This window comes from Lynx canadensis, chromosome B3 (genome assembly GCF_007474595.2).
Source record: "Lynx canadensis isolate LIC74 chromosome B3, mLynCan4.pri.v2, whole genome shotgun sequence".
Classification (NCBI taxonomy): Eukaryota; Metazoa; Chordata; class Mammalia; order Carnivora; family Felidae; genus Lynx; species Lynx canadensis.
Genome location: NC_044308.2, coordinates 121,408,895 through 121,431,231, shown reverse-complemented (window position 1 = coordinate 121,431,231; position 22,337 = coordinate 121,408,895). Strand labels below are relative to the sequence as shown.

The 22,337-nt window shown below is 57.3% G+C and overlaps 1 protein-coding gene across 4 annotated transcripts; it reads right to left on the bottom strand.

The window, feature by feature from the left end:
• Positions 1 to 1,233: 1,233 nt before the first annotated feature.
• VASH1 (vasohibin 1) lies at positions 1,234 to 21,446 on the bottom strand. Of its 4 annotated transcripts, none has more exons than XM_030319640.1 (8): positions 19,859 to 21,446; positions 16,764 to 16,886; positions 13,756 to 13,844; positions 12,591 to 12,650; positions 10,900 to 10,974; positions 7,828 to 8,209; positions 6,144 to 6,256; positions 1,234 to 5,263 (listed from the first exon to the last, which is right to left on the bottom strand). In XM_030319640.1, exons 1-8 carry the CDS (start codon positions 20,159 to 20,161, stop codon positions 5,191 to 5,193), a joined length of 1,218 nt encoding a protein of 405 aa, XP_030175500.1. In that variant the 5' UTR covers positions 20,162 to 21,446; the 3' UTR covers positions 1,234 to 5,190. The 4 variants fall into 4 exon arrangements, with proteins under 4 accessions (XP_030175500.1, XP_030175501.1, XP_030175502.1 ...); XM_030319641.1 differs by having other exon boundaries at positions 12,591 to 12,647; positions 19,859 to 21,444; XM_030319642.1 differs by lacking the exon at positions 16,764 to 16,886 and having other exon boundaries at positions 19,859 to 21,442.
• Positions 21,447 to 22,337: the final 891 nt, after the last annotated feature.

Sequence of the window (22,337 nt, the reverse complement as noted above, 5' to 3'; positions counted from 1 at the left end):
AGCAGGAAATGAGGTAACCCCCCAGCCCCCGTAAGCTGGGCCCTGATCCTCCTGGAAGTCCGCGATGACATTTACCTCTATGTCAATTCTAAGCAGTGTCCACAGTGAGCCTGTTGGACTCATGACAGACTGGCTCCAGCACCGACCCAGCAGCCCTCATTTGTACATGAGCAATCCACGGGCTCTCTGTGTATTAGCCCGTGTCGCTGAAGTCTATCCACAGGTCCTTTACTTGGTATCTTAGGTGGACATGAGTGTGTACGTTATAATGTTGCCTTTGGGTAAAGGTGTACAATCCATGTTATTCACAGATTCTGGTTACCTCTGTTGAAAGGTCTTTATTTGGTATCCTTTAAATTGGACTTAAATGAACCCTTAAGTAACAAAATAGCCTCTGTTGGATGGTCTACAGTCTAAGATGTTCATGGATTGAGCAGACTGCTTCTTCTCTTCCCAGGTGCCATGCCTCACCACCATGCCACTGAAAGTGAGGGAGCCCTGTTGTGCTAAACTACACTTCTAGCTAAGACTTGATGGGGATTGGCTGGGATGAGGAGGGGTAAATGCCCTACCTCTTCTTTCAAGTCCAGGCTTTACTCTCAGCCAAATGAGAGGGTAGGGAGAGGAAGGGTACAGGTGAAAAGTAAGGCTGTGGAGTCTAAAGCTATTTCTGTGCAAGTCTGGTTGCAACTGTTCGGAAGGGGCCCAGAGCTGGAGGGAGCAGGGACGATGAGTGGAATCAGAGGTGTTTTCCAAGGCTGTGGCTTTAGCCACCATTGATTTTGCAGCGAAATTGTGGGCGATGGTGCTGAGAAGGGACTTCAGATCCCTGTTGCTGTGGTTTCCTGAAATAACCTTCCCTCCTAGGGGAATACTCATCCTTCCTCCTCTGTTTCCGGGGGACTGCTGGGGACCTGTTAGGGACTGGGATAGGAGGAGCAGGTGCTGGCCTGCGGGGCTCAAGCCGGCTGTGTGAGGGAGAAGGGTTCATTTACAGCCAGTGGGAAAGATCTCCCAGGGTAGGATCAACAAGAGTGGAGCGACTTCAGGCTCAGGGTGACAGTCTGGGACCTCAGGAGTCACCCTGACTTCAGAGGCCTTAAGGGTTCCTGTTGGCTAGTTTCGGGCTCCCCTCACCTCTGGTCAGGTTTTTTTCTGGAACCACCAAGGCTGACACTGGTGGGTGGCCAGGCTCCAGGCCTGGCTCCCAGGGGAAAGGAGACAAGGCTTCCATGTGGTTTCTGCCCAGCCCGTGCAACCGGAGCTGGGAGCCTTTATTCATTTCAGGAAAAAATTGAGCACAGCAATGAGAGGGGTGTAAAAGTGAGAGGGGAGAGAACAATACTGACACGGGAAGAGCAGGAAGGACAAAGTCTGGTCCCACAGGCAGCCCAACACAAAGCTTAAGGGAGGGGAATCTCCCATCACCAGGCCCCTGAGGCCAAGCACACCAGAGAAAGGGGAACTTGGGACCCAGGAACACCAGGATGTGGCACGGAGGTCAACACTGTTGAGCGTGCAGCTAGCACCACAGCAGCCCTGTGCGGCCTGGGGCAGGACCCCTCCAGCCCCACACTCCAGAGGCCCTCCCACCCTTCAGCTGGTTTCTCAGCAGGAACAAGTGGAGATTGCAGCACAGGGTGCTCTGGCACAAAGAATGCAGTCAGTGTGCCAGCCCAGCTTTGCGCCTTCCCGTACTTTGAGGCCAGAGGGTGGGCCTGGGGATGTTACATCAAAGCCAAAAAGCTACTCAGGCAGGGGACCCAGGGTGCACACAGATACATGGGCCTCTGGGCACGCTGCTGACCAGAACTGGACCCTAGCTCGGAGCCAGGAGGTCAAGTCCAAGATGGAAGGAATGGGGCGTGTGCTGGCAGACAGGGTCAGAAATCAGACACAGCCAACCTCTGGGCCCCTTCTGCTCCTTGGAACCCTGGCCCTAGGCTTCATGGTACCTGGGCTGGGGGGCTGCTACCCTCCCCACTTGGCCACACCCAGGAAGGATGGGGTCTGGCATGAGGGGAACATGACTGTGTTGAGGCCATGGGAGGGAGAGGACTGGCAGTTAAGGTGGGCAGGAAGGTGCTCTAAACACTGTTTCCCAGTGTTCTGAGCTGGCACTGAGCACAAGGAGCCGGGCTTTGGGGAGCGGTCATCGCCACCCCGACCCACCTTCATTAAGCAGCTTTCTCTGACCTCACCTTGGGCCCTCCTCAGCCAGCAGCTCCCACCCCTAGGGGCAGAGGAGCCCCCACTGGGTGATGGAAGGCAGTCCTGAGTCAGGAGCCAGACCCCTGTTCCTCACAGGAAGTAGATGAGGTGAAACCAAGGATGGTGACTAAGGCCCCAAAGTCCCTGCCTCTGCCTCCCCAGAAACTGCAGTCAGGCCAGCCCCAGGGAGCAGAGCCTGTGTAAACATGCTCAGGAGGGGAGGAGGGGTTGCTACATATGAGAAAATGTTAAAAATAAATTAAAAAGCACCGCTGTATCCTGTGGTGGCCTCCACAGGCCCAAGGTCTCAGCGAGGAAGGGGGCTCCTGGGGGTTATCAGCTCAGGGTGATCAGCTCCCTCTTGCGGGCAGCAACAGGGGTGGGCCTCATTTCACTCTGTCTCCCCAGAGGGCTCTGGGGAAGGAGCCTGTGGATTGAGCAACTCCCCCCCCCCCCCCCCCCCCCCCCCCCCCCCCGTCTCCCTGACCCTAATCCCCTCTCCCCTCTCTTCTCTCGAGCCCTGGGGTCCACAGGTCCACAGGTCCTGAGTCCCTCCCCTGTTGCTAAGTGGCTTGCAGGAGGCACCCACACATAGACCTAGAAAAGGCCTCATTCATTTTCGGCTGCACGCCTCCCAGAGTGAGCCATCCCTGCCTCTGGTCGATGTGGAAACATGGGGACCACCACCCCACTCCCTAAAAACAGGGATGGGATGGGATGGTGAGTCAGGGGTCATGACGGCCCTTGAATTGGTCTGGCTGGGGACTACAGTCCAGGGGCAGGTTAGGTCCCTCCCCAGGGCCCAGTGACCCCTGAATAACCCAAGGGACTGCCCAGCTGGCCCTCCTGCTGGGCCTGGCTCTGGGCCAGAAGCTGCTGGTGTGGAGAGCTGCCAGCCCCTGGGGCTTCCCCGACAGCACTCGCATCAGCAAAGGCATCCTGTCTCCCTCCCTCCCTCTTTCTCTGCTTCTCAGGCCCCATCCATCTCCCTGGCAGGCTGGGTGGGAACTGTGCCATCTCTACTCCACCCCCACTGGTGACCCTGGTGGGTCTCTGGTCGGCAAGGAGCGTGAAGAGGACAAACCTGGGCCAGTTGCCCTCCCCGGGAGAAGCTTCAGCGGCGAGGACGCTGCCCTGGCCCAGCTTGCTCTGGGAAGCCTCAAACTGTTCTGAAAGCATCTCACTGGACTTCTCCCCAGCGCAAACTCTACCTCAGAGATTACAAACTGGCATTCTCTTTCATGGTGGGTTTTTACATTTTCTGAACTGATTGCCAACATTTAAAAATCAGGATATTTCATATAAAAAATTCAGAGTTCTGGCTTCTGGAAAAAAAATCAGACAATCTGGTAATGCAGGGCCCACATTCTGAGAATAGCTGAGCAAGAGTTGCTGCTTGAAAGGGATATGCCCTCTCTCATTTGCCACAGTGCCCACCCAGCCCTGCTGCCCTTTTAATCCCCCGTCTGGCCCCGTGGGCATCTGAGGTTTTGGTCCTCCTTTTTCCAGGGCCTAGCCCCTGGCTGAACCCCAGCCATTTCAGTGCAATGAAACCTTGATGGTCCTCTCATCCTGCTACCCCTTCCATAACCTGAACCCTCTCTACAGCTTTCTGACAAGTAGCCATCCAGACTTTGCTTGGATACTTCCAGCAACAGAGAACTCACTATTCCCCAAGCAGCCCGATTCTAAACTCTCCCCCACATCCTTTTCTCACTTACGCTCCTCATTTCTCAGTCTTTACTCCTCTGTGGTGTCAGCCGCACCCTTGCCCTACCACGTCCTTGTTGTTTGAGCCTCCAGAACCTTCCCCCAACCCTGCCAACTTCCTTCCACCTCTCACTTGCCTGCCAGGTATCTCACACTTGCCAGGCAGACTGTGTAGTCTCCAGCTATTCAGATTCTTCCCTGACAAGCCACATGCAACAAATCTGATCATCACTGGTACCCCCAAACCTAGACAGGTTGCTAAATGAGGGGAGACAGGCACGAGGCACAAGCATCCTGATCTGGTCTTTGTTTTCACAGCAAGGACTGAGGTAATAGAAAGGGGGGAGTAGCAGTGCCTCTCACCCCCACCCTTGGGGACAGGACTGCCAGGGGATAGCCCCGGGCCCAAGTGTCTTACTCTGTCCCCAGCCATGCTTCCTGGACCCACTGGGTCTGCTCAGTCCCTACAGTCATGCTGAGCCCAGGGCAACTCTGGGCCTTTGGCGAGGCTCAGCCCCTCTGCAGGGAGCCCCCTGGGCTTCAGCAACAGACAGAGCTGGGCTAAGTAAGGAGACTAGGTAGGAGCTGGGCCTGGGATTTCCTCCCCCAGTGGTCTCTCCTGGGCTCTCCTGCAGCCCACACAGCACTGTCCATGGGCCACAAGCACACAGGGCTGTCCTGGGCCATGGACTCTGCTCTTGGGGCAGATGTGGCCTTGTGCCAAGCTCCTGATATTGGCCACACAGACCTTTCCCAGGATGATTTCTACCCTGCTTCCCGTTCCCTGGCTCAAGATTCTGCCAGGGCAGACAGAACTGGAGGAACACCTCCGTCCCTCCCCCTTCCCCACCCCCATCCTGCCACAGGCTTAGGGGGCTGGGAAATTTCCCACAGGTAGGATGGACTCAAATCCCAGAGGGACACCAGCAGAGCCAGCAACCCCCTCCTTGCTCAGCCTTGTGGCACTTAGATGTCCTAAGCACTGGCCTTCCAGCCACCGGCAGATCCATTAGTTTTGTTTTCCCCAAATCCCTTAAACTTCAGTTACTGGGTTAAAAACTCCAAAGAAAATACTAACTGCTTCTTGGCCCAAAGTTAGGGGGCTTGGCCCAGCGGGAGGGGCAGCAGCTTGGGTGGCTGAGCTGGGACAGGCTCTTCCTGCTGCCTCCCACCCTGCCCGGTCACCAGCCCCTCCCTCCCCACGAATGAGGCTGGTTCTGGCAGACGGATCCCAGCCAGCAGTGGTGAGGCTGGGCACTGCCACGTGCCTCACACCCGAATCTGGTACCCGTTGAGGTCCGGCATGGCTTTGGGCTCAGAAGGCTTCTTCTCGCCCGATGGCCTGCAGGGTAAAGAGAATGGAGAAAGGGTGAGGGGCTTGGCAGGGAGGTGGGGGAGGAGGGAACAAGCAGTGGCTGCTCCTGGTCACTCCCCCTCCCTTCTTCAAGGTGCCCCAAATGCAGCAGTAAAGTCCACGTGGAAGTGTGTTTCTGGAACCCTGTCCTGCCTGTGCTGTCCTGAGTGTGGTCCCTCCACTCTCTTGCAGGCTCTTGCTCTTTGCTGGAGGTCCCCTAGTCCGCGGTTGGCTGTAACAGCTGAACTGTGTGCCTCTCTGCGTGGGGAATCTGTTCTCTACAAAAGCTGCCTAGGTCCAAGCGGATGACACTGCATATCAGAGGCCTGCTTGTGCCCCTTAATCATCCCCGAGCTGTGGCTCCTGAATGACAATGATACTAAATCAAGAGCCAGACCCACATGTAGGGGACACACCAGAGGAGGCGGCCTGGTATTTTAATGGGATGTTTCTCGCAGGGGCAAAGTCACCATCAACGTGGCCTGCTAGCCGCAATCTGATGTTAACCTCTCCGAACCACTGGGAGAGTTCCCTGTCTGACAGGGGCCCACCCCTCCCACACGAGCTATCTTAGACCCTCTGTGTGGGTCCTCTTGCTCTGGCAAGAGCATGGAGTAGCCAGTGGGCCAGTGAGTGGCATTTTCTCCGGGGAAACGGGACAGCACTTCTACCAGGAGGTAGCAACACAAACGCCTAAACCCACCAAACCTACATCGCCTGCCTCTGGCGGGGGCCAAAAAAGGAAGGGCAGGAAAAGGGTGAGAAAACGTGGGGATCTAGAAGATGAGAGGGAAAAGCCTTCTTCAGGCTCCCCCAGGTCCCTCACCAGCATCCCCCCACCCCCCCCAGGCACAACCCCATCCCTCACCGCCTTTCGCTGCGGCTGTTCCTGCGGTGGGGGCTGGACTGGCCCCTCTGTGGGGAGGAAACGTCCTTCTTCCGGTCCTTGGTGGGGGAGGGAGGGCCAGTCCCTTTGCCAATCTTGGTGTGGAGGAAGAAACAAAGTCTCACTTAAGGCTTCCCTAGAGCCCCTCCTGCCTTGTCCAAGCCAAAAGCCCTGAGACTGCCCTGTCTGCAGGGTCATCCCGAACCTGTTTCCCAGGAACTAAAGCTGCCGGGCAGAGCTTCCTCTGCAGGACAGCCTGCACTTACGGGCAAGTCACCGAGCTTTGTGCTGTTGTAAGAAGCCCTCAGGAAAAGGGCTATTTACCCATGCCAGACAAACGTGACAGCTGGGGAAGCAGCCTATGTCCGAGCTCTGGGCGGGATCTACCAGCCCCAAGGGGAACATTGGCTATCTCAAGACCAGCAGAAGCTCAGACTGGCGGCTATGTACGATAAAGGAAAAAATGAGAAAAGCGACCGAATCCCCTTTTACACAGCATGGTCAGCTTGACCGGAATTCTCAAAACACAGCGTGGGGGTGCTAGAGGGGGACAAATAACTTGGGGAGTCCTGAGCGCCAAATAGATTGGGAATCACAGTGCTAAAGAATAGGGAACTCTTGGCTTCAACTCTAGGTCCAGCCCGCTTTGAAGCCCAGTACTACTCCAGCAGCAGAAGCCAGGGTGCTGGGCAACTGGTGATATGCAGGGGAGGGCCAGCCCCCGAGAGCCAAGCAAGGTCACCGCAGCTGGCTTCTACCCTGGGGAAAGGTGTGGTCACCGCAAAAGGTCAGGCCTGAGGCCTGGCAAGGCGGGGCCAGCTGAGATCTGACACGCCCTGCCGGGGCACCTGTGACATGCCTGCATTCCCTATTTCTAGACTGAGCTCCTGTCCCACCTCCTCACCACCTGTAAGGAAGCTACTGGGCGACGTGCACTTCAGTTTCGTGCCCTGAAAACAGAGCTCCCACCTGCCACCAGCCGGCCTCCTGGGTTCAATAGTGAACAAGCAATGGGGAGGGGCTGAACCCAGGAGAGCCCAGGCAGGCTCCAGGGGAGGTACCCTGGTCCAGGGGGACCCAAAAAGAGACCACCATCTGTTCACTGTAAGGCTGGGTGGGGGCAAGCTTCTCAGCAGCTTGGCCCACCTGCTGGGGTACTACCCCCCCCCCCCCCCCCCCCCCCCGTTCATTGCAGGTAGGAAAGAGGGAGAAGGAACAAGCATCCTCATCATCTTCCCATGGCATGACTTCTTCCTTTTTCTGACTTCCTCCCAGTCCTTTATTGAATGTGGGGGTTGGGTACTCAAGAGTCAGGACACAAGACTGATGGAGGCTGCTTGCACCTGGCCCTACTTTCCCTCCCGACAGCCCATGGCTTCCCAGCCAACGGCTCCACGGAGGGTCTTACCCCTGCCCTCTCCCCAGGTTCTGGACTTGCCCTCTGCCCACAGCCAGCTCACCCGCTGCCTCCTTCCAGGGCCTTCCCCGGCCCGCTGTCAACAACAAGGAGCAACGGTAGCCGGTTCACCCCTATCACGCCCTGGAGCCTCACGCCACCTCTGCTGGGGTTGGGGGCCGAGGTGAGGGGATTGGTGGCATTCCCTGGAGAAGCGGCGGTGGCCCTTCCACTCCCACAGCCGGGCGGTAGGTGGGCGCCGGCACTGACCTTGAGCCGCATGTCGCGGGCGTGGCGCTCCAGCTCCTTGCGGAAGTCCTCGCGGCCCAGCCTGTCCACGTCCAGCACGGAGTGCTTCCACTCGATCTGCTCCACGCTGTGCGGGTCGTGGGACACGCACTGGCCCAGCTTCACCTTCTTGAGCACGTGCCAGCAGCGGCCGTAGGCAGCCTCGTAGTCCAGCACGAGCTCGCTGAGCGTGCGGAAGGCCGGCGGCTTGTACATCAGGTCCTCGCGCCGGCTCATGCCCAGCGCCCCATAGCGGCCTCCGAAGTTCACCCCCAGCACGATGTGGCGGAAGTAGTTCCCTGAGAAGTAGGTCTTGAAGCTGATGGGGAAGCGCTCCAGGGTGGGCATGCTGTTGGTGAGGTAACTGCGCCCGCCAGCCCGGCTAAGGAAACAGCGGCGAGAGGTGCGGGGTCGGCGCACCCCGCGGGGCCCCTCCACCCTGGCTCCTGGGGGACACCCCGTGTCTGGCCCGAATCCACAGCCCGCCCCCGCCCCCTGCACCCCGCCTGGAGCTGAGCATGCAGCAGGTGCCCAATAAAGTCACCGGCTGGGCAAGGCGCCCAGCGATTAATGGCCGCTGTCATGATGTCAAGCGGGGCTCACAAAGTATGAATAGCTAACTCCAGACTGCAGGGCTCTCCAGGGTCCCCATGGCCGAAGGAGGAACGAGAGGGGCCCCCCACCCGCACCCTCCTTCCACCAGTCACACACATTTCCCCTCGCCCGCCCCTACATTCGCTCTCAGACACACTCTCCCGTTTTCTCTGTCACACATACATCCCTCCAGACGCAGACACTTCTCTTTCCCTCGCTGCCCCCACGCCCTGCCAAAGGACACACATGCCTACCCACCAAAACCCCCGTCGGCCTGGCCTAGGAGGCCGGCACCGCCCGGACCAGCTGCCCACTCCGACCTCGTATCCCGCCTGCCCTGCCCGTGCAGTCAGTCGCTCCATCCACCTGGATTTCCCACTGAGCACCTTCTGCGCCAGCTCCTCCCTTCCACCGCAGGGCTGTTCCCCTTGTGCCTTGGCCTGCTCCTGTCACACCTCAGGCTTAGCTGTCGTGGCTGACCTCCCCTTCTAATCCAAGTCAGCTCTCCTGTTTCTTTTCTCCAGGACACTCCCCCCCCCCCCCCCCCCCCACACACACACACACTTGGTAATGATTTTGCTTCTTTGTTTGCTTGCTTGTGTTTGTCTCCCCTGCCGGAATGCAAACTTCTGAGAGCTGAGACCTTGTGTGACCATGTTCCCTGATGCCTGTCTGGGGACCAGCACGGAGCCAGGCACCTAACAGTTACTCAATAAACTCTTCTTGAACACATGAGAAGAAGAAGATGAACGGATAAAAGCTTGGAGCAGATACCCCAAACAGACACTGTACCAAGGGTCCTATTCGCAGTGACTTGTTCAGTTGTCCTAACAACTTTGTGAGACAGACACTACCGTCGTGCCCTTTTGCAGAGGGGGCTCCAAGGCTCAGAGACGTTAAGGAATGAGCTTGGGGTCACACGGTGGGAAGCTGCGGAGCTAGGGTTCAAGTCCAGGTCGGCCTGACCCTAAAGTCTATGCTGTCAGTCACTACCGTGCTTCCTGAGCCCAACTCCTTGCAAATGTCTGAGGACACATAGATGAACAAGGCACAACAGGCTCAGGGAGCAGCGAGGAAGAGACACGGGAACAAACTCAGTATAGCGTCCACCGTGTGCACAACAAACGAGGAGACAGTGGCAGTTCTGTGGGGATGCTGAGGGGCTCCAGTCCAGATGGGAGCTGCTCTTGTCATCTTCCTGTCCAAGAGCCACGAGGTAACCTCTGAGAGGCCTCTGGGACCACATAATCCTGCCTGGACCAGCTTTCCGTGAGCACTGTGGGGAGGAAGCCGTCTCTCTCTGTCTCTGTCTCCACTTTGGTGTGCGTGGCCCCTGAAGAAGAGGATGTGGGAGCATGACAGAGGCACTGGCAGTGGCCTGAATCAGTTCTTAGGCACATCCCGACAAAGAACCCTTCAGACAGGGCAAAGCTTGTCAGGAGTGAGCTCCTGGGGCCTCTGCGGGAGGGGACTGAGGAGGTGGGCCTGTAGTTCCTTTGTACAATTTAAGGTAGGTATGTCCATGAGGGGTGGGGGGAGTGCCCCCCTCAGATGACAATCCTCCTCAGGGGAGCTGTGTTCCTGGCCTGACCACCGTGTTCTCCTCCTCAATCTGTACCAGGGAGTGGACCCCTTGTTCTGTTAGGCAGCTTCCCCGCTGCCCTCTCTGTAGCACTAAGCCAGGCACCTACATCGGGGCCCGGGGACGGTGGGGAGGCAGACAGAATGTTTAAGAGCGGGTAGGTACTATGGAAAGGGGGAGATGGGAGGGGTGGGCAGAGGTGAATCAACATTAGCCTTGAACTGGTAAGACTGAGTGATTGGGCACATGGGATTCATTATATTGTTCTGTCTGTACAAGCTTAAATTTTTCTGTAATAAAACAAAACAAAAGGCCAGAGCTGAGGCATGGACTCCTAGAACACAGAACTGGCCACGAACACCAGTCTCCCTCCTGCTCTGATCAGGGGGTTGTCTGTCCCACCTAGATACCCGATGACCCAGCTATAGGCCTCAGTTCTGCCCTTTGGATGGGGGTGACCAAGAAACTTTTTTTTTTTTAAGCCAGTTCTATTTCAAAGACCCCATCTAACATCTCTACAAATCAACATGTCCTGCAAATGCCAACATTTGGGCATTCAAATGGCTTCTCCCAGACTGTCTGGTTCTCAGAAATGGCACAAGAGCCTTTGTGAGACAGTGTGCCTTGATTTGGGGTTCAGAGAACACAGTAATGGTGTCCAGAGGACTCAGAAAAGAGCTGCCCGGTGGGCCTGGAAAGTTAGCAACTGAGTCGTTGGGGACTGAGCTCCCCCTCGAGCTCCTTCACTTTGGGACCAAGTTCATGACTGCTGGGAGGGCTCTGAAGCTCATCCAGCCCTCCTCTTCCAGAGGAGGAAGCTGAGGCTCAGAAGGGCTAAGCCCACCTGCCCCTAGTCTCCAAGGGCCAAGGAAGGATACATTCCTAGGATCACGGCTTCCAGGCATTTGATTGGCAGAGCCTCTTTGGTCATCTCCTTGGCCAGGTCCATCAGCCTGCGGGGAGGGAGGCAGAACACTGAGGACAGATTCTCCAGTCTGGCAGGGGGTGGTCAGAAGGAGGAAGCAAGTCTAGAAGTGCGACAGGACTGACAGCTCCCTCCCTTCCAGCTCGGGCCCAGCACCTGCCCACCCCTCCAAGTCTGTCCTGAGCCTAAAAGGGGAGAAAAGAGGCAGCCACTGAAAATAAAGAAGGAGTCCCCTTCCTTCTCTCCTCCCCTCCCCTCCTTTCACTTCCTTCTCCCACCCCAGACTCCGGCTCCAAAGACTTCTGGGAGAGGGGAGCATGAATGGGGGTTGTGCCTTGGTAGGCAGATCGTTGACACCCACCAGGCTGGGAGCCTTCTATGAAGACGGTGTTGCAGGGGCCGGTGGGAAAGCATACCAAGGATGCTGGGGACGTTGGCATTGCTCTTGTCCCTTCCGGAGCACAGTGAACACCCCTGACTCAACCATGGCTTCTCCAAAGAGCTTGTAATTGATTACAACTGCTCCCCCACAGCTGGCCAGCTGCCCAGGGCAGAGACACAGGATCTCAGGCAGTTAACTGCCCAGCGACTCCCTGGTCTGCTCCTGAACTTGCAATTCAGGCCACTTCAAGACAGCCTATCCCTGAGGCTGTTTCCTTCCTCCTCGCCAAATGCTGCTCTCAGGCCTGGGAATGCAGCCCGGCCACTGACTTTGCTCAGGAGGGTGTTGGATTCCTACATCCCACCATCCCACCGAGGCTGGAGCTGGGCTCCCAGCACACGGCAACCACGGGACAACAAGAGCAAAGCTTCTGTGTTAGGGAGGCTGGATTCTACCCAGGGGTTTGGAGAGGGGGTAACGAAACAGTTTAGCAAACAAACCATTTTAAGTAGTTTTCGTAAGAAAGCAAACATGGACAGACTATATGTGAAGATGTAAAATTCAAGTTAATTTCTGAAACACGGGATTTTAAGCCTGCACGCAGCTTTCGACTGAGCCCCCAGACCCAGCTGTGGCGATCACTCTTCACTCTGCTCTGCCCTTAGGGCTTCTCTGGGGTGAAACCAGCTAGAGGTCTGCATGGGGTGAAGGAAGGGCAACAGAGAGATGCAAGCTTCTCTCCCAGGGGTCCCTGCTTCTCAGACCCTGGGCCTTGTACTAAATGACTAGGATGGAGTCCAGCAAGGCAAGTGGGGCAACATACAGGTGCCCTGCAACGGGGAGGATGCAGGCAGTTGCAGAGAAAGGAGAGAACGGGAGGGCTGGCTCTCTCCTGTCAGGCTCAATTCTTATTAAAGAAAAAAAAAAAAAAAGGCGGCTCACGTACGGACATCTACCTGGGACCACCCTCTGTCATCACCAAGGAAAACTGGGGGGGGGGGCTGCCCATCACCCCACATAGCTCAGCACAGATGTTGGGGTTTCCATCAAGGAGGCCCTGGATATTCATCTCGGCCAGAGGGTCCCCCTGTACGACAACCTTAGAGCCCCACAGTGGTACTTGCCCCTACTGGCTGGCTCCCCTGGGAAGTGTCCCTCCCTGCCTCATAAGCTTCCGCCCAGAGGCTCTCCCCAGGGGCTCCAGCCCACCTGGGGGCACTATTAGCCTGGATGCAGAGGGGCAGGGTGTTCCCCAAACTTACCCTGTCAGAGGTCTGCTCTTCTTAATTTCAAAGAACTGTGTCCCTGTGTGATTGTACCTGCAGGTGCCAGTTAAGGGCTTCCTAGCTTGTTCTGGGAGAGCTGTGCCCTTCTGTCCCCACCCATCCCCAAGTTCTGGGGCCCAGCACTCCTGGGGTGCAGGCTGGGTAAGAACCCCACAAAGTGCTTCCACAAGGTACCTTGGAGGATGCTGAAGACTGGAACATCTGAGAGCAGAGGAGAGCACCTGAGGGGAGACTGAGCAGTGGACAGCCCTCTGCAGCACACTCCCATTTTCCAACCAGCCGAGAAGCAGCGTGAACAGAGACCGGGCTGGAGCAGGGGTCCAACGCAACCAAAGTGCTGGGCGGTGCTCCTGAGCCAAAGGCATCCCCTCTTTGGGCCACAGCTTCCCCACTGGGAAATGGAAGGACCGGACCCAATTTCCATTAACGAGCTTGTCTTTTCTCCTGCTCAGGACCCATGCCTGGTCCTTCCATCCCTGTCACATGTGCAGCTAGAAGGGCCTAGGGAGAGGACTCAGGACACACAGCTCTGAGCAGGCACAGGGGGATGGAGAGGCCCAGAGCAGGGACCCTGGGGAACCAGGCTCAGAGGGGCCAGGTCTTTCCATGCTAGGCAGCTGGCCTCCTACCGGGGGAGAGAAAGGCAAAGAACTAGGAGAATGTTCCAAGATGTGGAAGGTACCTCCTGGAGTGTCAAATCCTTGTTCTCCTCCATCTGCACCCCACTTATTGCTTATGAAACAGCTTTTAAACAGCCCCGCGGGAGCGGCTCCTTTCTCCTACTGGGTCTGGATGGATAGCAGAGGAGGGTCTGTGCTGGCGGCCCGAGACATGGCCATCCCACCAGCGGGTCGCTCAGAAGACATTGCCCTGTCATGCAGAGGAGGAGGAGTGGGGGCGGGGGGTGGGTAGGGAGGCCCGAGTGGGTCTGGCATTCATCAGATAAAACCCTCCAGCAGTCAGGCTGTGCTGGCACCATGAGATGGACACAGAGGTCACCTGTGAGTGGCACTCTTGGGAGCTGTGGGATCCGGCTGCTCTGCTGATGCCTCTCCAGCCCTGTCTGAAAAAAGCCCCACTTGGGTGTTTGGACCAGCATGCCAGCCAGATGGTGGCCATGACCCTGAACCAGGGAGGATACTGCAGCTCCCTGATGTAGCGCTGCACAGCTTCCAGGCGCTCAGGGACGGGCGTGGAGGGCTGGAACGTAGGCACACTCGGTATGGGAATCTAGGGACCGAGAAAGAGCGCTGGTCATTACAGGGAGGCTCACCCCGGAGCTTCCAGCCACCCGACACCCAGGATTAGCCCCCAGAGAAGCCACCACCCAGAGATGGCCTCCCCCTTCCGTCCTATCCCGAGCCTCTGTCCTTGGCAACTCCTGCCAGAGACTCCGGTCAGGCCCCCACCATGGCCATTTCTCTCCTTCCTGGCACTTGACGGCATTCCTCATTTGGAGCTTCTGTCCAGGTTTGAATTTTATGCTTCTGTAATAATTTTAGAAAAACATAGGTTGCCTCACCAGCTGTTTTGAATTGTAACAACTTCAAGTTGTTAACAATTTGAATTCATCAACTTCAAGGCTTAACAAGAATGTCAATATTGGGGTTAAGTTCATTTGCATTCGGGATTTGCTCTGGTTCAAGTGCTGGATCAAAACTAATTTACCTGGTGTCCCCTTCCCTCCCTGCCCTGCCTGGGCTAGGGTGCCCCTCCCGTGGGGGGGGGGTGAGTGCGCCCCAGGATCACAGCACATGGGAAGGCACAGGCCCTCCAGCTGCGAGCTGGGCTGCTGAGGAGGTCAGCGCTGCCCGGCGGGAGGGACATGTTTCGGGACAGGTCTTGCCATGGATCTGCTTGCCATGGCCTGGCTGCTTTGGCCATGTTCCCCCTTCCACACCCTGTTTCCTGCCAGCTCCACGTCTGCAAGCAACATGAGCAACCAGGTAACTGGGCTCTCCTCCTCACCAGAAGTGACTTTCCAGTGCCCGGCCCAGGAAGCGGGGAGGTGGGGGGGGGGGTGCCAGGCAGGCACCTCCTGATGGCCAGAACCCGTGGGCTGCCCGGCTGCCAGGACTCAGGTCAGGAGCCGCAGACCCGCAGCCAGGCAGTCTCCAGGAAAGAGGCACTGCACAGCTGTGTGCCCCAGGCCACAGGCCCCCTTCTCAGGCCCGGGGAGCCTGCAGTTTGGCCGCATCAAGCCAGTGAGGCTGAGGTGGCCCAGAAAGGCACCAGCTGGGGGCCCTCTGGGGCTACAGAACTCCTCCAGGCGGAAGCAGCAGACTTCCAGGAATAAGGCCCACCTGTCGGGGCTCCCCCTTGGCCACCAGGATATCCTGCTGGGAGGTGGCCTCAGGCTCCTCACAGAGAGGTCTCTCTCGCTCCCCCTGAGGCCTCCACCCAGCCGCCCCCTCAGTTCACATGGAGCCCACCCGGCAGGCTGGGGCCGCTGAGGGTGTCAGTCTGCATGGATAGGGGTTATGTGCGAGGGAAAGGGCAAAGCAGGCGCCCTGTGTGAACTTGGGGCAGGGCTGGGGTGGGGGAGGTTCTCCCTGCAGTGAGAAGCTGAGCCCACAGGGCACAGCCTTTAAAACGACGGGGCTACAATGTCTGGGGCCCTCATGTGGAGGGAGGCGACACACCAGTGACCACTGCACACTCACGTCTGGGGTGCCGCTGATGACTGGGACACAGGACAAGCTATGACAGACCCCTACTGGCTCTAAAGGGTAAAGATGCAGGAGGGAAGGCCCGGCTGGGCGTGTCCGGAGCACAGTTCTGCATGAACTTCCTGTCCCTTCCTTGCCGGTCCCCTTCTTCCTGTCTGGGCAGTCCCGAGCAGCTGACCCCTCTCTCTGGAGGAAGCTATTTCCCCTTTTCACATTACACTGCTGCCCAAACCGATGCCACCGCTTACAGTCGCCAGGGGGATAAAAGCCCCAGGACGGGGCAGCGGTGGGGGGGGGGCTCTCCCTCTTCCTGACCACTCTGCCAGATGAGCTCCAGAACTCTCTGAGGGCCTAGCCCAGCCTCCCCCTGTGTCAGCATATGGGTTAGTAGGGAGGTGGAAGAGGAACTGGAAAAATTCCTTCACACTGCGCTGTGAACAGCATGGCGCCTGACCTCCTCAGCTGGAAGGTCCCTGAGAGGCAAACGGGTCATCCCCTTCTCAAGTGAGGCCTTCTGGGGACTTGCAGGAGCTCTGGATAGAGACGGAAAATACGCCCTCCCTTGGGACACTCCAAACAAGGAGGGAGCTACGTTCACCAGAGCCGGCCCTGGGTCAGGGTATCACCTGCCATCCTGACGGAGAACCTAGGGACTTGTCACTCTGGGACAAGGAAATGACTCCAAGAGAGGCAAAGAAAAAGACGTGGGATTCACAAGCAGGGCCTCAAAGGCTGCCACCACTGAGGCTTAGCTGGAAGGAGCCGTCTGGCCAGCTGCATGACTCACGTTACCTTGTGTGCATCAGTGCAAGACCCCATCCTTCTGAATGTTCACGCACACACTCATTCGCTCAAAACGAATAAGCAGGATTCTGTACATCCAAACGGCCAGGTCCGCTTTAGGACTGGGAGCCCGGATTTGCCCCCCCCCCCGGCCCCCACCTACAAACCGGGAGCCAGGAGGGGTCAAGGGGTGGGGTTAAGTGGGCTACGTGGCAGTGAGTGAGATCTACTACCCAGATCTCTCCGGGGACAACTCCTTCCCCACTACCAAGGCCAAGGATTATCCCTAAAGTCCTGGATTCTATAAGACAGTCTTTCTGGTGGAGGCCGTGTCAGCCCTGCGCAATGAGAATGCTTGGGGGAGGTGCAACAGCCCGCAGATGGATGTGGGGGCAAGAGGCAGGACAGCCTGGAGGTCGATAGAGCCGGCTCTGGAACCAGACCATCACTATCCAAATCCCAGCTCTGCCATCCGCTGTCTGGCATCTAGTTCCTTAACATCCCTCTGTGCCTCAGACGCCTCGTTTGTGAAATGGGCAGCATAAGAGAAACAATTTCATAGCATAAATGAGATGCTATGTGCTGAGGCCTTAGAACAGGGGCTGGCGCGCAGTGAAGGCTCAATTCCTGCTCGGTGTCGTTACAGTGTGTGCCAAAGCGATTGGTCAGCACAGGCCGAGGCCGCCGGCAGGGTTACCTTTTTGGAGGAGGTGTCCAAATTCCCATTCTGCAGGAGCTCCGTGGCCAGAGCCACAGTCAGAAGACCTTCAGCAGCTGGGTCTGGGATGAGTGGCCACTGAGCTTTTAAAGGTGGTGACAGCTTGGAACATCAAGGAGAGATTCTTATGAAAGAACACAAACTATTCCTGGACCTGAGATCCTTTTAGAAATGGCTGTCCTTCAACAAACTGTATCATCCTCTTAAAGGATGTTCCCCTAAAGCACCTGTGGGGTGACCACTGCACCCTCAGTCCTTGCTCCATTGGCTGGGTACACATGACATGCTCACCTGTTTCACGTGCCTGGCTTCATCAACTCCTCCCCAAGTCCCTCAGACACCGGTATTGCTATTATCCCCATTTTACAGCCGAGGACACTGAGGCACAAGGAGGTCACATGCCTTCCTCACAAAAACAGCTATGCGAGAACTAGGATTTGAATGTGGATTTTTCTGCCAAGCTCTTTTTATCACACGACACTGCAGGGCTCCCAGACTGAACTGCCCGCAGGGGCAGAGGCAGGGGCAAGCAGCACACAGGGGAAGGCAGGCGGCGAGGCGGTGGTGGGGACTGTGGCCAATTGGAGGAGGGGGGACCCCTCCTCAGCTCCAGCTGCCAGCTGCTATGTGGGATCATAGATTCTGTTCCCAGATCTTCTCATTTTCTGAAAAGATGCCCAAAATCTGGATCTTTATGTGAAATCTCCCAATTATACATTTTGGCTCGAGTGATCTTTTAAAACATGATGCTCTCCCAACAAAACAGCTCTTGGGCCCACCATGATGTGACCTTTGTGGAGAATGCCAAGGGCATGGCCACGCGGGGAGGGGCCAGCCTAGTGGTCGTCCTGTCTGCCGCTGACACTCTGGGATCCAGCCACCGGTGCCTCCCAGACTCCACTTTTCTACCCTGGGCTGAGGTCCAAAAGGAACCTCGTACAGACATGTAGGTCCTCTGCCTGTGACATCAGTCCCGTGGTTTGACGGTCAGTTTAGAATTTTTCCAGTCTGCTCTCAAGACTCCTTCCACTCCCACCACACTCCTGTCAGTCTTGGCATCTCCAAACCCCCACCACCCAGATACTGGCTTCATTTCTTCATGGGTGTCTTTCCTATATGTGATGGCTAAAGATGACAAGAGGACATTACAGACCGGTGGCTCATGAATCCGTTGACTTATTTTAGTCTTCAGGAGTGGTAACAATTTTGCAGGGAACCCTTCACACTCTTGCACAGCCCGATTTAAATATAAGCAAGGTGGCGGGAGAGCTGTCTGCTAATCACCAGCTTGCTGCTGTGGGAGAGGCGTGTGGCTCTGGCCCTAGGGCTACAGATGCCGAGTGAAGTCTAGCCTCCCGGCTTCCTGAGGAAAGATTTGAAAAAAGAGGGAATGGACATCCAGTAACAACTACTGGCTTGAGACTTTACCGTTGGTGAAATGCTTTAACGCATAGTCTCTCATTTAACTTGGACCACAATCCCCTCCATTGCACAGATGAGAAAACTGGCTCCAATGGGCTGAGGGCCTGCTTGAGTTCACACAGACAGGTGGGCGATCAAAACCAACATCCATATTCTTTGGCACGGTGCTTCCTTTCCAGGAATTTATCCCAAGGAAATAACCAAGGATGGACCCCCAAATTTATGTTTTAGAATTTTCACCGCAGTGTTCATCTTAAGAATAAAATATTAGACACCATGTCCAATCATGGGGGACTAGCTCAATAAATTCCAAGTTTATACATAGGACAATTACATAGCCATCTTACTTCCCTTGGAAATACTGGGTTGTTGTTCAGCCTTCAACCTCTGAATTCTCTTTTCCAAGAAGACAATTTCTGATGGCTCTACCGATAACTTGGTAGAAATGAAACAAAACAGGCCATCTCCATGTCTACTCCACATTAACTGCCACTCTCCCGAGCCCCCTTACTTTCCAACTGAGCCGGCAAGACTAAGCGCTGGGCTCTGACCTTTGCCCAAAGGGCTTTTCTTTGGACATTTCAGGTCTCTGCACCTGAGAGTGTTTCTTTAGTCTTAACCGTAATATTATAAGACCAAAAATCGTGCGCCTGAAAGTCTCAAGCACTCCTTCATTCGGCAAACACACGCAAGTGCCTGTGTTGTGCCAGCCACACAGAAAGCCCTGGAAAGACAAAGATGAACGAGACACAGCCTCAGTCTTCATGGGTGATGCAACTGAAGGGCAGCCATCATGGAGCCAGCCCTCCACCGAAAGGTTACCTCACTTCACTCGTTTCCACAGACCTTTTTCTAACTGCCCTGAATCTAGCGTCCAGCAGAGCAGAGGGCATGGAACTTCAAAACCTGAGGCTGAGTCCTGGCTCTGCCACTTACTAGCTGTGGGATCCTGAGTTTTCAGTTTTTCCATCTGTAAAATGGGGCCCCAAACCACACTTGTTTCACAAGGCTGTTGGAGAACTCAGTGGGATAGGGCATGAAAATATTTTCTCAACATCTGAAGCCCTGTGTCCTCCTAGTCATTTATTACGTGCCTGCCCACAGTTCACCGGCTTAGCAAATAAGATGTAAAGCCACATTAGTGTACTTGTTAATCTGCTGCCTTGCCCATAAAACATGGGTATTTAAAAAGGGATGGAAGAGGCGCCTGGGTGGCTCAGTCGGTTAAGTGTCTGACTCTGGATTTTGGCTCAGGTCATGATCTCACAGTTTGTGAGATCGAGCCCTGTGTCATCTCTGCACTGACAGCATGGAGGCTGCTTGGGATTCTCTCTCTCCCTCTCTCTATGCCCGGCCTCCCTTGCTCATGCTCTCTCAATAAATAACTACTTTTTAAAAGTAAAAAAAAAAAAAAAAAAAAAAAAAGGGATGGAAGAAAGCCTCCTGGAAACAGGGCATGTGGATCTCACAGAACCTCAAAGGCAGTTGAGAGAAAGTTCTTCTGGACAGGCACAACCTATTTGTATTTTTAAAGTGCAACTATGCCAGTGGTCCCCTACCCCACCAAGGAAAAGTGTGATTTGGCTCTCTCAGCCCCAACATCGCTAAAACCCGATATACCACTCCCCCCAACACACGTACACGATGCTTACCTTGGGCAGGTCTGTGGCCCCTCGGATCCTCTGGGCCACCTTCTCTCCATCGGGGTGGATCTTGGCCACGTGCTTCCACATCCTTTCCCAGGTGGCTTCGTCCACAGGCAGCCCACCCCGGTTGACAAAGAAGGGGATGCCTCCGTCTCGCAGGTCCTCTTCCCCTTCCTCCTCTGGCTCATCATCTCTCTGGGCTGAGGCCCCTTCACTGGTCTCCAGGCGTCTGACCCCAGAGGGGGCTGCAGCGGCAGTGGGGGCAGCACCGCTGCTGCCACCCCCGACCACCTTCTTCCCCCCTGGCATCCCCGAATCCTTGATGGGGGTAGGAGTATGTATCAGGAGGCAGGAAAAATAGGTGGCTCACAGGAGGCCTCCCACACACCAGCTGCAGAGATAACACATGGCCAAACAGAGGGCAAGGCGCCTTTAAGAAACCAGGGCGTGGCTCCTGTACAATAAAATACTACTCAATAAGAAAAAAAAAATCAGTGCCTCAACGTGAAGTAGGGGGTAGAGAGGTGGCGGTCCGGGGTCAGCCTTAAAGGCTTTGTTCTTTTTGTAAAACGGGATAAAGAGAACACACCCCAACTTGGCAGCCATCACAGAGCTCCCCCATTTGACAGCGAGAACAATGACGGGCAGCAGTCTGGGCTTGCAGAGTAAAGTCGGAGGGAAACTGAGGCCAGACAGCTCACACCTGCGGCCACAGAGGGTCAATGCACCGGGTCCAGGCCAACCGGGTGCCCCAAGTCGTAGTTTTGGAGAACAATTTCGTCTCCAAAATCTCGCACGCTCACAGCAGCGCGCGCTCCGGGGGGTACCGAGAGGACTCCGCGCCGCATCAGCTCGGAGCCGGGACCCCCGGACAAGAGGGTGACGAGGGGGCGCGATTTCTCTGACGCGACGAGCCTGGGAGCCAAGACTCACAGCTGGCTGGGCGCGGGGAGGGGGCGCACGCCGACGCGCTCATTCCACGCCCGCGGCCAACTCCCCGCACAAAGTGGGCTTTGTCTCGGCCCCCGTCCCCTCGCCCCCGGGAAGCAGCAGCTCAGCTCCCAGAAGGGGGAAGGGCGCGGCGGGGGGCGCCAAGGCCCAGCCGGTCCCGAGCCGGGCGGGTCTCAGCGGGCGGACAGCGGGCACCCGGCGCCGCGCAGCGCCAGCCGAGCCATCGCGGGGCGCGGGTCCCGCTCCGGGGCCGGGGGCTCAGCGGGGCCGACTCGGGCGGCGCGCAGGGGCCAGGCTGAGGTTACCGAGCGGCGGGCTCCGGCCGCGCGGTCGCAGCCTCCGAGTGGCTGCGGCATGGGCGGTGGCGCGGCCGGGCCGGGCGAAGGATGCTCCGCGGCGGTCCTCTCGCGCTCCGGCTGCCCGGGCTGAGTGGGAGGAGGAAGGACCGCCGGACGGGGAGGGAGAGCTCGGAGGCTCGCGCGGCCACAGCCCGCGGAGGGAGCTGGAGGCGAGTGACAAAGCCTCGGCAAGCGCGGGCTGCGCTAGTCCCGCCGAGCGGGAGGTCCACGCTGAGCTGCTCCGCGAGGCTCAGGCCGCCGCCTCCGCCGCCCCAGGGCCCAGCTGCCGCCAGCCGCGCGCGTCCCCTGCCCGCCCGCCGCCCACCCGGCTCGACTCCGGCCCGCGCCGCGCATGCGCTCCGTCCCCCCCTTAAAGGGCCAGCGCGTTCCCGGCGGGCCCTCCGCCTTCCGCCGCCAGCCCTGCGCCCCAAGTTATCTCTAGGATGCAGGGTGTCGTCCGCGCCGCTCTCACCTCTCTCTCAGGGCGCGGCGAAGCCGGCGACGAGCTGCGGAGGAAGCTCACAACGTGCCACACGGAGCTCAAACTGCGTGGAGATTCCGGCCTCTGGAGGCCCGCGGTCGGGAATTTCCGAAAGGAAGCACCTCGCAGGGGCCCTCAGGGGGTAGAAGTGAGAGTTCTGGCCTGGAGGACAGGGTCTCATTTCCTGTGGGACATCCTACAGGTCGCTTCCCTCCGTGGGCCTCAGTTTCCCCATCTGGCAGCCGAGCTCGTCACACCGGGTGAGCGCAGAGCCCTGGCGTGCGGGTTCCTTAACGGAGGCCATCTGGGGGTTAGTGTCACGACTTCTGGAAGCGAAAGGGTTAAAAGCCACCCTGTTGCACCCCAAGACCTGCATCAGTGGGAGCGGGGTGCGCGGGGTTCGCCCCCTCGTCGACCTCCCCGGACCTGGCGATGGGGGCCCCTGCGCCCCCCTGCAGGGGGGTTGCCGCGCCCGGGGTCTTGGGACGGCGACCCATGCATGGAGTGAGTTGACAGTCGGTAGGGTCCTGCCGGCCCAGAGGAAGGGGACACCACAGCCCATTGCTGTGTGCGGGCCCAGGACGGTGGAGACCCAAGACACGCTTCTCCCCCCCCCCCACCCGGCGCCCCCCAACAGAGCAGCAGCGCGGAAAGGAAAAGGCGCAAAGGGGGAGCAGAAGGAAAGAATTCGCTGAAAGACAGCCATGTGCGCTTT

Coding starts and splice junctions, on each gene's coding strand:
- VASH1 (XM_030319640.1), bottom strand. CDS start 20,161: ATGCCAGGGGGGAAGAAGGTGGTCGGGGGTGGCAGCAGCGGTGCTGCC. Junction 8,210..10,899: donor GAAGCCGTGATCCTAGGAAT/GTATCCTTCCTT, acceptor TGGCGGGCGCAG/TTACCTCACCAACAGCATGC. Junction 5,264..6,143: donor AACAGCCGCAGCGAAAGGCG/GTGAGGGATGGG, acceptor TTTACCCTGCAG/GCCATCGGGCGAGAAGAAGC.